At 38.5% G+C, this 15350-nt stretch overlaps 1 protein-coding gene across 1 annotated transcript in view; it reads left to right on the forward strand.

The window, feature by feature from the left end:
* Window positions 1-15350, forward strand: part of PEAK1 (pseudopodium enriched atypical kinase 1) — a 108520-nt gene that overhangs the window by 65691 nt on the left and 27479 nt on the right. The window contains exon 3 of the mRNA XM_060154720.1: window positions 6637-6827. Coding sequence (XP_060010703.1) covers window positions 6637-6827 — 191 coding nt within the window. The remainder of the gene's footprint in view (window positions 1-6636; window positions 6828-15350) is intronic.

Below are 15350 nucleotides of genomic sequence, written 5' to 3' on the forward strand. Positions count from 1 at the left end.
AAGAGATGTTAGTGTGATTCTACTACGCACAGGAAGGCCCTCCACGACAATTATCTGGTCCAAAATGTCAGTAGTGCCACTGTTGAGAGACATGGCTTAGAACAGGGACATAATAAGCACTGTGTAAGTTTTGGCTACTATTATCATTTGCTATTATGGGCATAACAACCCTTACTCAGAGTATTATTGTTAGGAGATATATATTTAAGCACACAGTACCTAGCAGTCAGCAGATGTGGAGGTAGTGGTGGTGATTATTATTAGGAAGCCAAACATCTATAAACACAGTCTTTCTATACCAGAGCAGTTCCCATGTAAAGAAATCCTTTTGCAATGTAAACAATGACTTTGTTTAGAATTTTTCAAAAGAATCCATCTGTAATCATTAATACCCCACATTTCAATAATAGCTTTTTTCTTTTCAAAACACTTTTACTTCTTCATCTTCATAATCAAGCATTTATTCTTGAATCTTTACAATGCACCAGGCTTACCTAATGGTATCAGTGTGGTGGAAAGAATACGGATGTTAGAGTTGCATAGTATTGAATTCAGATCCTGACTCTGTCACCTAAGTACACACATAACCTTAGACAATTCATTTCACTTTTTTCAGTCTTGGTTTCCCCATCTGTAAAGTGAGAATAATCGCCTTTACCTCTTGAGGTGTTTTTGTGAGTTAAACAGAATAGTGTGCAGCTTGTGCAGCGTAGAGTAGGAATAGGTTCTGAGCAGTGTTTGTTCCTGTTCCCTCCCTATATCCATTCCTTCAGCGAGCGTGCCATGTTCTGGAGAGTTTAGTATACATAATCATCTCGCTTCCCCGACTCAAAGGGCAAACGGGCAGTTGAGGGAGATAAGAGGACATTGGGGAAAGGTGCAGTGACTCACTTCTCCAGAGCTTCTGGGCATGCGGGAAAAGTCCAGGACCCGAAAATGACTGTTCCATATCGTCCTTAGGTTAGTCCTGTTAGAGAGGCCTGTTGATAGTTTCTTCTCATACTTACCTTTCCAGGAAGTAAACATCAATATCTGACCGCATTCTTTAGAAGTGAGCTAAGGCCAAATGGTGACGCTGAGAATCTCCTTCCACACCTCTGTTATTGAGAAAAGCAGCCCTATTTTGTTGCTCTTTTCCAAGATTAATTTATCTTTTCTGTTAATTTGTACAGATGCCATTCTGAATTTTTATTTCATAGGATTTTAAAACTGTAATTTTTCTTAGTATTATGAAGGTGACAGTGATTTACAGTGGCCTGTGTTTTTATCTACTTTGCTGTCTTGCAGTCTAGTGCCTTGAAGACACTTGTAATTTGCTAAAGAAAAAATTTGTTAAAGAAAAAAAAACACATTTGTTAAAGAAAAAAAATTGAAACTGTGCAGTGTCTGGAAATTAGTCTATTCAAGACCTTGCACATGGCTGCCAGTCTTCCCTATCCCAAGACCTAGCCACTTCATTCACACCAGGAAGAGCTACCTTTGTCTGACCAGACTATGTTAGACGTATTAGCAAGAACTCATCAGATCTCAGTTAAAGGTTAATCTCAGTCCAGGATAAGAAGTTTGAAGTTTTCAGTTAAAGACGACAGAAGGCTTAGTGGAAAATTGGAGACACTAAGATAGTGATCAATGGACACAACACTTTTCTACCTGAGAATGCCAGTAATTGGAAAGTGTAGCGAAATCAAGTAGATGACCTGGAAACTAAGATAGGATTAAGAAATGTCATATTGGTGGGAGGTCCTAGAGGTAGGGAGACAGAAGGAAATGGAGTTTTTCCCCCTTTCAGTAAATAAACAGTGTGGGATTCGATAACTTTGATCTTTCCTCCTCGTGTTGATTCACATCCCGTTTCTGCAAAGGTCCATCATCCCCAGCAACTCCAGAAATAAGCAGCTTTGGAAACCAGTAATAAAACCATGAAATGCTGTTTCTGATTGCTTTGATCTGATCTTTAGGGGTAAAAGGAGGTTTTAAAAATCACGCATTTGCTTATTGGCTGACCTGGACAACTAAAGACAGATGCAGCTGCTGAAGAGAGCTGGCAAATGAGAATTTAGGATACCATTTGCCCCAAGAGGCAGATGGTCTCTATAGAAGCCTGATTTCATTTACTGTCCCTTCTGAAGCTGAATGAAGGTGGTTGAATTTGAAGAAAAAGTTGAACTGAAATCGTGGAAATACTTGGATACATAAAGGCCTTTAATCCTTTCTAATGTGGCATTTGATTTGCCTTTTTAAAAAGTATATTCAGACATTAACAGAATTTCTACCAAAATCTGTCTTGAATGAATTTGCCAGGGGGGAAAAAAAAAGGATTATTTCATTTGATGGTGTAATGATTAATCCTACTACCTGGGTAAGCCAAGTGAGCTTCCCGCAGATTGCTTCTGCGGCTTTGAATTATGTATGACTATTGCAGACTGTTGAGATATAAACTTACCAAGGGCTTCATTTGTATTACAGACAAATCTGTAACAATGTTACCATTTCCTTTGAATACCTTAAGTTCATCCTCCATGTTCAGAAAATGAGATGTGTCTTTGTGGAGATAGTGACGTGATTTTTTTTGTGTCAGGTCAGGCATTACCAAATCTCAATTAAAAACTGGTCATTAATGAAACATTGGTCAAAGAGTTTGAGGTAAAAAGAAATGCGTGCTATCTCCCATTCTGAAAGTAGAACAAATGCTGAGGGTCAGGAAAAGAGAGACAAAGTCAGGGTTTGACCCAGCCTGATGATCAAGGACCTAGATGTCAATGCCATAGTTACTACAGATATCCTACATTGCATTACAGAACTAGGGATTGTTTCAACATGAATTTAAATAGCAGGAATAGAAAAGCCATAACTTCCTCTCTGTGGGCCATTTATCAGTTAACAGTTCTGTTTTATAATAATGAATATCAACTTGTACTTATCCTGAAAAAAATCATTACCTTCATCATTATTTGCTACTTCAAGACATGTGCTAAGATATATTGTATTAGAAATCCTAGTAGATTTCTTGTAATTTCATTTTAAAGAATTTTTTTTTTAACCATCTATCTCATGGGCGAAATGGGGGACATTTCATTTTCTCCTTTAACTCCCTCCTGATGTTGTCATCTAGTTTGTACAGAAGATCAAAGTAATAGGGAAACAGAATCTGGCTTCTCTGATTCCTGTTTTGGTGTTTTCTCCATTACATCAAACATTTCCCAATGAAAGGTCAGTGGTGAACCACTTTGTTAGGAGATAAAGCCTGTATTTGGAAAGCGTCATATTACTATTTGGGAGGGTTTTCTGATTTTATATCTAAATATGAAACATTAAAAAAGTCAATGGTCAAAAATTATATTCCCTTATAAAATTAATATGCCTAAGATAAATTAATTATAGGATTTTACTTCCTTTTTTCTTCTTGGACAATTTGTTTATTCATAGTGACTGAATCACCTTCTCTGATGCTGTTCTTGATTCTTTTTCATTTTTTAGTCACAGCATGTTACCACATCTAAGCTTGAACTCTCAAAACCTCTTCCTTTCCCCTTTCCTCTCTCTTTTACCATTTTAATCATACAAAGAGCTTTTCTTCCCTCAAGCATCGACATGACATATCATTGATGCATTTTTAAAGTTCTTCCTTTTAGACACTGCTGTCACTGTAAATGCAGGTTAAACATCTTAGTATCCATTTGCAAATCCATGTGATTTAACTTTCATCAACTCTTTTGCATAGTTCTTCATAGATGACAATTGTTTTAACTGGTGATTTAATATACCAGTGCACTTATTTAAAATGTGCTTGTGAAAACTGACCTTTGTAGAGAATATAGGTTGTGCTGCCCTGGTCCTCAAAGAGTTAATAAAACTAGCTTTCACTTTGCTTAGTTTCCCAAAGGTAATTTGGCTCATTTCCCAGACCAAACCCCTCAGGTAAAGGTCAAGGTGCAGTGGGTTATATTAAGGTGCAGGATTCGAGCCTCTTATATCTTGCCCGACTTGTAGTCCTCCGGAACTCAGTGGGAGCTATGGTTCATCAGAGCTTCAGAACATGATTAACAGACTGAAGAAGGCCCTGTAGAATTTCCTTTAATGGGGAATTGTATGAGTGAGTACAGTGGGTGAGTCTTTAATATTTCTTGCTTTTTAGCATCCATATTTTGTTTTGAGAACCCCTTAAGAGTACAGAGCTATGTTTCATGTATGTGGGAACAGGCCCAGGGAATTCCTCACTGGTTAATAGCAGCAACTCTTTCTTGTAGTTTTTACAATAGGCTTAATATAAATAGCCCATTCCCTGGGAGGAAAACAGACAAGCAAGGGTGGAGTCATGGTTTCTGAACCCGCCTTCACCAATCATTTTTGACAAATGGAAAAGAGAGCTTCCTTTTAGTAATAACGATGAGATTGGGGGAAGTAAGAGAAAAGGCAAGAGCAAGGCTGCAGAGATTAGGAGCCTAAAAACACCTTTTTAGAAACCTCTCAAGTTGACTCGAGAATAAGAAGAGAGCGTCTGGAGGTTTAATGTTTTTCCTGTCAAAGGGGGATGATGTTTTTTAATCACTATATTTATTGCTTTGAAATTTAAAATGGCTTAAATTAACTTTTGCCCAGCAAAGATCATTTTCCCTCTCCTGAAGCACGTTGATAACTTCTCAGTGACACTAAGTGGCGTCTAAGAGGGTCTCAGAAGTGTCACTTTGCTTTCTTCGCTAACGCGTGGAAGTAGAGCCCCTTGTTACCTTGAATTTATGATGTTCCATATTATGAGAAACGAGCTTTGTTTTGGGTTGATAACCTAAGGCGGCCCATTAAGAAGAGTCAGCATGCTTTAGCATGTGAGGCCTCCTTTACATAAACCACCCTGCTGACTGCTAGTGAACTGATCCCTTCCCACCTCACCCTATCCCCAAGAGCCAGATTCCATAATGGTACCTCCCACTCATTGCTTACTCTCAGTATAGAGAGACCTCTGGCTCTGCCAGCTTTGAAAGAATATTTTTGAAGTTGTGTATCCAGCAGACTTCAAGGCTTATTTTTCTGTTCTGGCACATGCATAATTTCCATAATGAAAAATTGATAAGAAAGTACTCCTCCTTCAGATCTACTCCCTCAAATCCACAGGTGATATATGTTCTGCTGACACATGATCAAACAAAGTACCTCTTTTAAAGAAACTTGTAAATGTCACCATGACTCACTGCCATTTGAAAATCCAGAAATAACATGTCACAGTATATAAGATGTTTCCTTTCATTCTTCCTCTTTGCCCATTAAAACAAAACAAAAAAAAAAAAACAGGAAGAAGAGCTAGCTGGTGAGTGTGTGACAGTCTAGGAATACTTTTAGTAGACCCAGAAACCATTAAAGGTGCTTGATTTTGAATTTGTTTCATTGAACCAGCCCAATGAGATTTTCTAACTAGGCCAGTTTTCTCCACCAACATTTAGTAATCATTACACCCCCTTGTACTCTATAGCAACAGAATTGGAAGTTCAGGCAGAGTGGGATGTGGGGAAGACTGGAAGAGATAGCTATAAGCAAATGAGCAGGCAGCAGTGAAACAAGATCGGGAAACACAAAGCACTATGGATGACCATCCTCTGGTATGTGGCCAGTGGGATGCTTCAGATTCATTTTAATAGATGAGATTAACTAGAGGTTAGAACTTTCTTTTCCATTTGCCTTGCCTGCTGCATGCATACAGGCAAAAGGTTGATGCTTCACTGTGCTCCTAGCAACAAGGCTTCCAGGCCTCAGTTTACCTAAAATAATTGCTTTACTTCCTTTTTTAAATCTCAACTTTACTCCTGATCCTTTACTAAATAGTTTCGTAAATACTTTAGTGTGTAGTAAATATTATATACTAAATAAAGTAAATACTGTAAAGTATTTCATATTTATTATAGTATTATAGCACAGTTCACCCTTTTTATTTGCGAGTTCCACATCTGCAGAGTCAACCAACCATGGATTAAAAATATTAGGGGAAAAGAAATTCCAGAAAGTTCCAAAAAGCAAAAATTGAATTCGCAGTGCACCGGCAACTGCTTACATAGCATTTACATTGTATTGGGTATTGTAAGTAATCTAGAGATGATTTAAAGTATATGGGAGGATGTGTGTAGGTTATTTGCAAATGCCATTTTATATAAGGGACTTGAGCATCTGTGGATTTTGGTATCCTGTGGGTGGTCCTAGAACCGGCCCCCTTCAGATACCAAGGGATGACTGTACTATAGTATGGTAAATATAGTAAATATGCTAAATACTTTCTTAAATACTTTAGTGTATTACTCTTTAACAAGTTAAGCATTCAGTTCCCTCTACCCCTACTACCTAAAAAAAAAGTTCCACTCCTTACCTGTTATTCTCAAACTTCCCTCTGAGCCTACTATAGCTCCTCTACCAAACTGAATTCTCAATATGTATGAATCAAGTATGTATCAAGTATCCCAATATATATATGATAGAAGTATCTGCCTGCATGAAAGACTGCCTTATATTCAGACAAGTATGTTGGGGTTTATGACCCATTGCTGTGACTATAGGGCCAGTTATTTACATTTATGGCAATATGTGCCTTCCACAAATCTAAATTTTAGCAAAAACCTTTGAATGCCAGTGTGATGGTGGTCTGATTTGTTTCAGTCACGTGACCCGTGAAGTGACAGAGGATTTTTCTCCTCGGGATCCAAGCACTGTTGTGAAGCAAGATGGTGGGAGCTGTACTTCAGTCACATCGGCATTGCCGCTGCCTGAACTGGAAAGGGAAGAGGAAAAGGGAGACATTTCAGGTCCTATGGACCCGAATCCCTGTAGTGCAACATACAGCAACTTAGGTAAGTGCAAATGTCAGGTAAAGAGTATTTAAAGTTTGTCTTTTTATGTACCAGCCTAATGCTTATTTCCCTGGAAAGATGGTTTTTATTGTTCCATGGGACAAAAGTTGGAAATTGGAGTTATAAATTTTAACTCACATCAGAAAAAGTCCTGTATTTAATTTGTACTAGGCATATATTAAACACCTGTTACCATGAGTCCTGTGCCATGTGCTAGGATTCTGACATAGTCCCTGCCTTGAGAGACTCACCTGGAGGGAAAGAGATGAGCTAGTTAATGATTTCAGTATAATATGATGAGTGCAGTGATAGAGAATACACATGGAATTTTTTTGTTTTGCTTTTTTGGCCATGCCATGCAGCTAGCAGGATCCTAGTTCCCCGACCAGGGATTGAACCTGGGCCCGCAGCAGTGAAAGCGCAGAGTCCCAACCAATGGACTGCCAGGGAATTCCCCACACAGAATATTTTTATATTACACAGGGAAGGGTGTCAAAAGATGCCTTCCAGGGGACTTCTCTGGCAGTCCAGTGGTTAAGACTCTGCGCTGCCGCTGCAGGGGGTGTGGGTTCGATCCCTGGTCAGGGAACTAAGATCCCGCATGCCGCACGATGCAGCCACACACACACACAAATAATTAATTAAATAAAATTAAAATTTTTTTAAGAAGGAAGAAAGATGCCTTCCTGGAGATAATTTCTGAACTTATTTAGCTGGTTGACAGAGGGAAAGAAGAGTAACAACATGAGCAAAGAAGAGGCAACACATGAGCAAAAAGTATGGAGATGCAAAACGGCTTGGTACGTGTGGATAACACAACCATTTAGTGTTGCTGAGGTGTGCCCTGGAGAGTTAGGCAAGATCATGCATTTCAGGCTAAAACCTTGGATTTTTTTTGCTGTTTGTGGTAGTGAACCGCTAAAGGGTAAAGGGTTTTAAGCAGAGGAATGATATGATTAGATTTGTGTTTTAGGGACTTCCCTGGAAGTCCAGTGGTTAAGACTTCGCCTTCCAGGACCTCCCTGGTGGCACAGTGGTTAAGAATCCACCTGCCAATGCAGGGGACATGGGTTCAAGGCCTGTTCCGGGAAGATCCCACATGCCACAGAACAACTAAGCTGGTGCGCCACAGCTACTGAGCCTGCGCTCTAGAGCCCACAAGCCACAACTACCGAAGCCTGCACGTCTAGAGCCCGTGCTCCTCAACAAGAGAAGCCACCTCAATGAGAAGCCCAGGCACCACAACTAAGAGTAGCCCCCGCTCACTGCAACTAGAGAAAGCCCGCGAGCAGCAACCAAGACCCAATGCAGCCATAAATAAATAAATAAATTTATTTAAAAGAAGGAAAAAAGACTTCACCTTCCAATGCAGGGGGTGTGGGTTCGATCCCGGTCAGGGAGCTAAGATCCCACATGCCTCGCGACCAAAAAACCAAAACATAAAACAGAAGCAATATCGTAATAAATTCAATATGGTCCACATCAAAAAAAAGAAAGTCTCAAAAAAGATTTGTGTTTTAGAACGTCCACTGCAGGCTGCCTTGTGAGGATGAATTAGAGGCAAATTATTTGGTAGCAGGAAATCTGGTAGTTGGATACTATTGCAGAACCACATAAAGGGATGAGAAAGAAAGGCCTCAACTAAGATAGTGGGGAAGGGGAACAGTGAACAGATTTAAGGGAGATTTGACAGGTAAATTACCTCAGTGATTAATTGGATATGAATGATGTAAAGAATCTATAATAATAGGGAGTGTCGGGGGGAGGGAGATGCAAGAGGGAAGAGATATGGGAACATATGTATATGTATAACTGATTTACTTTGTTATAAAGCAGAAACTAACACACCATTGTAAAGCAATTATACTCCAATAAAGATGTTAAAAAAAAAAAAGAATCTATAATATATCCCAGATTTCTGGCTTGGGGCTAGCAGATTTGAGGAGGGAAGATCCCAGTTATTGGAGGTGTTTAGGCAGAGCCTGAGGAATCATCTCTCAGAGATGCTGTGAAGGCGAATCCTGCACTACACAGAGGGTTGAACTAAATTATCTCTAATGTACTTATTAATGCAAAGATTATTCAATTTTGAAATCATCTTCACTCTTCTTCCTTGACTGCCCAGTGACTTCTGATCTGTCTCTCCCTTGAGGGTCACTGAGTTTCCTTCTGAAAAGCAAAGCTTGGGGCTGGACAAGGATTTCTTAGTGCTCTTCTCCCATGAAGTCAAGAGAGAGATGAGTAGCATGAGCTGCACTGCCACATGCGTAGTCCTAGTAAGATTCTTATGGACCACTGACCAATTCTCACATCTGTCTGGAAACCAGTGGCATATAATATCAAAGCGTTCTTCTACCTAGTGTCTCACCTCCTTTCTTTGTCTTTTTCCTCTGTCAGGTTATTGTAAGGCTAAATCATTCTATAATCAGCTAGTGTACTTGGAAATAAGGGCATCCTTAAGAGGACCAAAAGGTTAGGTAAAACTATTGGAGAAATGCTCTACTATGTCCTTTTTTTTTTTTTTTTTGTGGTACGCGGGCCCCTCACCACTGCGCCGCGGAGCGCAGGCTCAGCGGCCACGGCTCACGGGCCCAGCTGCTCCGCGGCACGCGGGATCCTCCCGGACCGGGGCATGAACCCGCGTCCCCTGCATCGGCAGGCGGACCCCCAACCACTGCGCCACCAGGGAAGCCCTCTACTATGTCCTTTTGGGAAACTCAATCATAACAACCCACGTGCAGTTGAAAATACATTCCATAAGGAGAAGACTTCCATTCTAAGTTCCTGAAGCCTTCTGTGATTTGTGGGTAGGGGAGAGTAAACCCTTGCAGTTTACCCAAGCAACCATCTTGGATACCATTTTCCAGTTGGAATAGATTTTATAGTCAAGTGGTTTATTGAACTTTTTCCATTCTTTTACATTTTATGAGACATATTATGAGATGAAAATTTTATTTTTTATTTAGTATATGTCCTCAGATAGCATATATATCAGGAATTATATTTCAGACATTCTTACTGCACTGAAATTTCTTTCATGACATCCTCAGTAAAATATATACAAATTTTTACTGATTGTATGTTATCTTATGGCATCTTTTCTTTAAAAATATCCATTTGCCCACATCAGTTAACGTTAACTGTTTTATCTTATTATCGTCCCAGTTATGTAGATTGTTAGAAAAAAATAGAGCATTGCTTTCAAGAATACACTAAGTGCCTTACATATTAACTCATTTAATCCTCACAACAACCTTAGGAATTATTATCCCCATTTTTCAGATGAGGAAAGTACATCAGAGTGCCGTGCCCAGAGTCACAGAACCTGTAAGAACTGAACCAAGATTGGAACCCAGTTGGTCTATATTACTAGACTATAATGATTGCAACCACTAAATTCTTAGAAGATACTGAAGGGCTGCAGCTGTCTCCCCCTTTTTTTTTAAGTCATCTACTTTGAGACACAAAATTTAAGACTTTTTTTTAAAAAGATTATGATAGAGTACAAAAATACCAAGTTACAGATGCCCCATCAGAAAAATAGCTTTCTTTCTACCTGTTGCTTTACTTTTAAAAGTATGTGATACTCATAAAATGTTGCCTAACTTTCCTTAAGTGCTTAAGTGGTGATAACTTGACTCCATAGGATATGATACATGGTTAGTTGCTTCTTTGGAAAGGTTTTACTATGTGAGTAAAATAATAACTGAATAATAGATAGGATTGTCTCCATCAGTTCTACAAACTGATAGGTGTTATTTTTTGTTTTGTTGTTGTTATTTTTCCTAATGGAACAAGTATTTCAGGTGGCATTTGGAACTTACCTTTTTTAATATTTTCAATAAATCATTTGCATGAAGTTTTAAACTATCCCTTGGAGTAGTTTCTTATAATTTAATGACCTGGTAGCTTTAAAAAAAAAAAAATGTGTTTTAAGACCAAAAGGAAACAAAACCTAATATAATAGCTTCAGATCCTTTTAAATATTCTAGAACCATTCCACAAACACATGTTACATATTTCTTTTTCATTTTCTTTCCTAATTTCTTCTTTTTTTATTTTTTTTTATTATTTTTTATTTTATTTGTGTGTGTGTGTGTGTGTATAGTCCTCTATCTCTAGAAGTATACTCTTCTATCTCTACGTGTAAAGTCTTCTATGTCTAGGAGTATACAGTTCTATCTTTAGATGTAAAGTCTTCTATGTCTAGGAGTATACTTTTCTATTTCTAGGTATAAATTCTTCTATGTCTACGAGTATACTCTTCTATCTTGGTGTATAGTCTTCTATCTCTAGAAGTATAATCTTCTATCTCTAGGTATAATGTCTTCTATCTCTAGGAGTACACTCTTTTGTCTCTAGCTGTATAGTGTTCTATCTCTAGAAGTATAATTTTCTATCTGTAGGTGTAAAGTCTTCTATGTCTAGGAGTATACTGCTCTATCTATAGGTGTAAAGTCTTCTATCTCTAACAGTATACTTTTCTATTTTTAGTTGTAAAGTCTTCTATCTCTAGGATATACTCATTTCTGTCTAGGTGTATAGTTACATATTTCTTTTTCATTTTCTTTCCTAATTTCTTCTTCTTTTTTTAAAAAAATGAGTCAGAGGGCGGATGGACTGATAGAAGAAACTGAAGGAGGGAAGTTAAGGGTTACCATAATTTTTGCTGTGGAATTTATTTCTGAAAATTGCATTGTGAAGTGGGCTTAGGAAGCAGTGTTATATAGTAGGAAAAAAACGTAGGTTTGGGGGATCAGACAAGTTTAGGTTTATACGACAGCTGTATCACTGCCCACCTACATGATTGTGGGTCAGTTATTTACCATCTCTGAGCTTCAGTTTCCTCATCTGACATGAGGGAATAGTAGCATCTGCTTTGTAGGGCTGATGGCAAAGGAAGTACTTGATACATAGAAGTGCTTAATAATTGTGAAGTTCCTTTATTTCTACACCAAAATATACTGTTGCTTTCTTTTTTCAATATGTTTGATGTGCTAGCCAGAAAATGTAGCATAAAGCAGAAATAATTTTGAATGTTTATTAGAAATGTTGAATAAGCAGAGCAACAAAATCCAAGTCCAAAAAGTTGTGGACTGCCTATACAACTGATGACTGAGAGAGTGAAACATGATAGAGGAGACAGGACACCAAGGTGGCCAACAGGGACCAGAGGAGACATAACAAATAACAGCGAAGTACTGCGACAGACCCAGTCCCCAAGGTCTGCTAGTTATAGCGAAACAAAGGGACATGGTTTGCATTTGTTTTGTAGTTCCCACATTTCTTAGATAGTTCTGAAAACTAATAAGTCAAAAAAAAAAAAAAACTGGATTGGAATAGGCCTTGATTACCGTATGTCAGAATCTCCCGTTAGACCTCTACCTTTGAGACAGCTTCCTTTCTCTGCTATGGTATAACAAGAGCTGTTGTGATTCAGCCATTCCCACAAAAAGCTACCGACTTATGCGAACCATCCGTTTGTTTTTCACCTTAGAGATCCCTCTCCAGGGTTAATTCAGCTGCCTTTTTTCTTGTCCTTAACATAAGTAAAGCAAACTTTATTTTGTTTATAACAGAATTAATTATAGATTTTAGAGCTACAGTATACAGTATGGTAGCCACTAGCCACATCTGGCTATTTAAATTTAAATTCATTGAAATGTAAATAAAAATTCAGTTCTTCAGTCTGACTAGCAACATTTCAAGCGCTCAGTAGCCACATGTGGCTAATAGCTACTGTATTCAACATGCAGAGATACAGAACATTTCTGTCATCACACAAAGTTCTGTTGGACAGCACTGCTTTAAAGACTTGCTTATTTGGGGGATTTGTATTGTTTTCTGTGGGCACAAAAATCATTATTGGTTTTTATGCACTTGACAACTGCTTAGGAAGGTTGCCCCTTATAGAGTGATGGTTTTCCTCTGGGTGATGGTAATATGTGATGATCACTGAACAAACTCTGATCTATAGCACTTTAATACACCCGAAACTGAATTTAGCAGGGTATCTGCCACCAAAATGATTTCCTAAAGAAGTGATAGAAAGTTTTTTTAATCAGACCTTCAACATTTCCCCACGTTTCTTATGTCTGTCTCAAAATGTCTAGAATATTGCTAGATTTTTATGTGGCACACCTGACCACTTTATCAGCCTGCTGAAATCAGGATCTTGTAATGACTTCTACTCTGTTGGAAATTAGTTGGTGACTTCAGCTCTCCTTCACTCACTTTTTAACCGAGTACTCTAGACGTTACTTTTTAGAAAGATCTATCTAGTCTCCCTTTACTGGACAGAATTTTGGCTTGTTCCTCTTTCTTTGTGCCTACAACCTAGCACGTTATCTAAAACACACAGAAGGTGCTGAGAACATGTTTGGATGAATGTGCCAAAAATGACTTAGCATTTTGACTATGTAAGTTTCCGGTTAGGGAAACTGAGCTCTCCTGAGGAAAGTTCATACAGGAAAATTTCAAGTCCTAGTTTGTGTGTTCCATTTATCAACTGGCTTTTTTTTCTAAAATGAGACTTAATCAGGGGGTTCCTAATTAAGGAATTATGTAAGCCATACCTCAGTTTCCTTTCCACGTGAAACTGTCCACATTTCTCATCTTACTTACCTAGAGCATCTCCTCAAGGCTGCACTGTTCAAACACTGAAAGAAAACACCTGAAAGTCTTCTATCTCCAGAACTTCCTTTGGCAATGTATTGACCATCGGTGTTAAATTTTAAAGAATAGATAAACTTAAAGGAAGTCATTACATTGCCAGCCTTGATGGTTGTAATTATGGAGCAATGTCATCATAAATGGCAGCTTTAAAAAAAAATCATTCTGAAAAGTATATCATTCATTCATTTACTCAACAAATAATTATTGAGGAATAACAATTCTGTGCCACACAATGCAAAGTTAACTATTTGAACCAAAGATGCAAGAATTGCACATTTTTAGATTATCTGGATGTTTTTTAAAAAAGTGAGAGTGACAGCTCTGAACATTTGTTTGTGCATTTGTTGTACTTCCTAAAAATGTAATTATCTCTATTTAAAAAGAAACTATAGACTGTGTTCCTATCTTTTAAGTTAGCTTCATTCACATTTAAAAATAGCTTCCCATGTACTGGAATTTGTTGGCAGAGTGCAATATTCAAATTACATAGATAACTTACCCCCAAATAAATAATCTCTGTTCTTGGAGAGGTTCTCATTAATGAGATCTTTAAAAATTGAGTCTGTCAGCTGCTACACCACTGACATTCTTTAAATTGGTCCATGTATCTCTTTATTTGAGGCTAAGCCTGAGCCTGAAGTGGTCTTAAAGCTTCGTTTTATCATTTGGCATGAAGTTGATGTCCCCTGTGGTTTGCCAGCTGGTGCTTACATTTAACTGTGGTGGGACCTAGCACAGTAATAATGCCCAGATAGATTAAGACCCTTCCTCCTAAGTTGCTGATGCCCACTGCCAGGGGGCGATACAGTGAGTGCTGGGGGCAGCCAAGGAGAGGCCTACTTATTTGACAAGGCTGGTGCACAGTGTGCTATGTGGCATCTATATTTATAAACTCCAGTGCCTCTTTCCCAGTTTGGTGATGATCATCTCTTCTGTTGTCCTGTCCCTTCCCGTTCTCATCTGTGTTACTTGTCATGAGTCCTGGGAAAAGATTAAGGGTGAATATTGAAATTACAATTTAAATAGAAAAATATATTCCATTTATTTTGGCTTTAACACTTTCGTTTGTTGAGTGCCAGCTATCTCCTGGGAACCAGGCTAGGCACTGGGAATACTAGTGCTATCTTCAAGGACTTCTGCTCTTTGGGAAAGACAGGCATGGGGGCTGGCCTCTTAGGAGCTCATGTGATAGTTGCTGTGATGCAGGTATTTAAAGGTTCAATAAAAGCCCCTGCCTTGAGGAGTCTAGGAGAGGGTCACTAAGTTTTCAAGCTTGAAAGAAGAGTAGTTGTTTGCCAGATTGACAAGCAAGGGAGAGCATTCCAGGTAGAGGGAAGAGTATGTACAAAGGCCTAAAGCTTGATAGAAAAATGAATGTTCAGTTAACTACCAGTAATTAATTAAAGGTAGCTTAAGTGCAGAGTGAAAGAGGCAGAGTTGGCAAAATGGGGCAGAGTGGAAAAGCAAGGCCAGATCGTAAATGGTATGTATGTATCACAATGAGTGTATCTTTTACCTCTAGGAAATGGAGAGCCACTGAAGAATTTTGGATAGAGGGACATGATCGGAATTTTTTAAAGTTCATTCTGGAAGCTACCTACAGAATGACTGGAGGCAGGGAGACTGACCAGGAGACCATGACATTCCTGTCTTACTGGAATAAAGAGCTAATTGTACTCATTAACATACTGTTCCTGTCTAAATGGGTTATCCTTAAGTGCCTTTAATCCCTAGCACCCTAAGATTGTAGTGATTGTCAGGTCTTAAGCAAACATTTGCTGTGATTTGTCCTGAGTGTGTCTTCAAATGATAGTGCCTTCCAGTAGATGTCTATAGTGATGTAATTAT

This window comes from Lagenorhynchus albirostris, chromosome 1 (genome assembly GCF_949774975.1).
Source record: "Lagenorhynchus albirostris chromosome 1, mLagAlb1.1, whole genome shotgun sequence".
Taxonomy (NCBI): Eukaryota; Metazoa; Chordata; class Mammalia; order Artiodactyla; family Delphinidae; genus Lagenorhynchus; species Lagenorhynchus albirostris.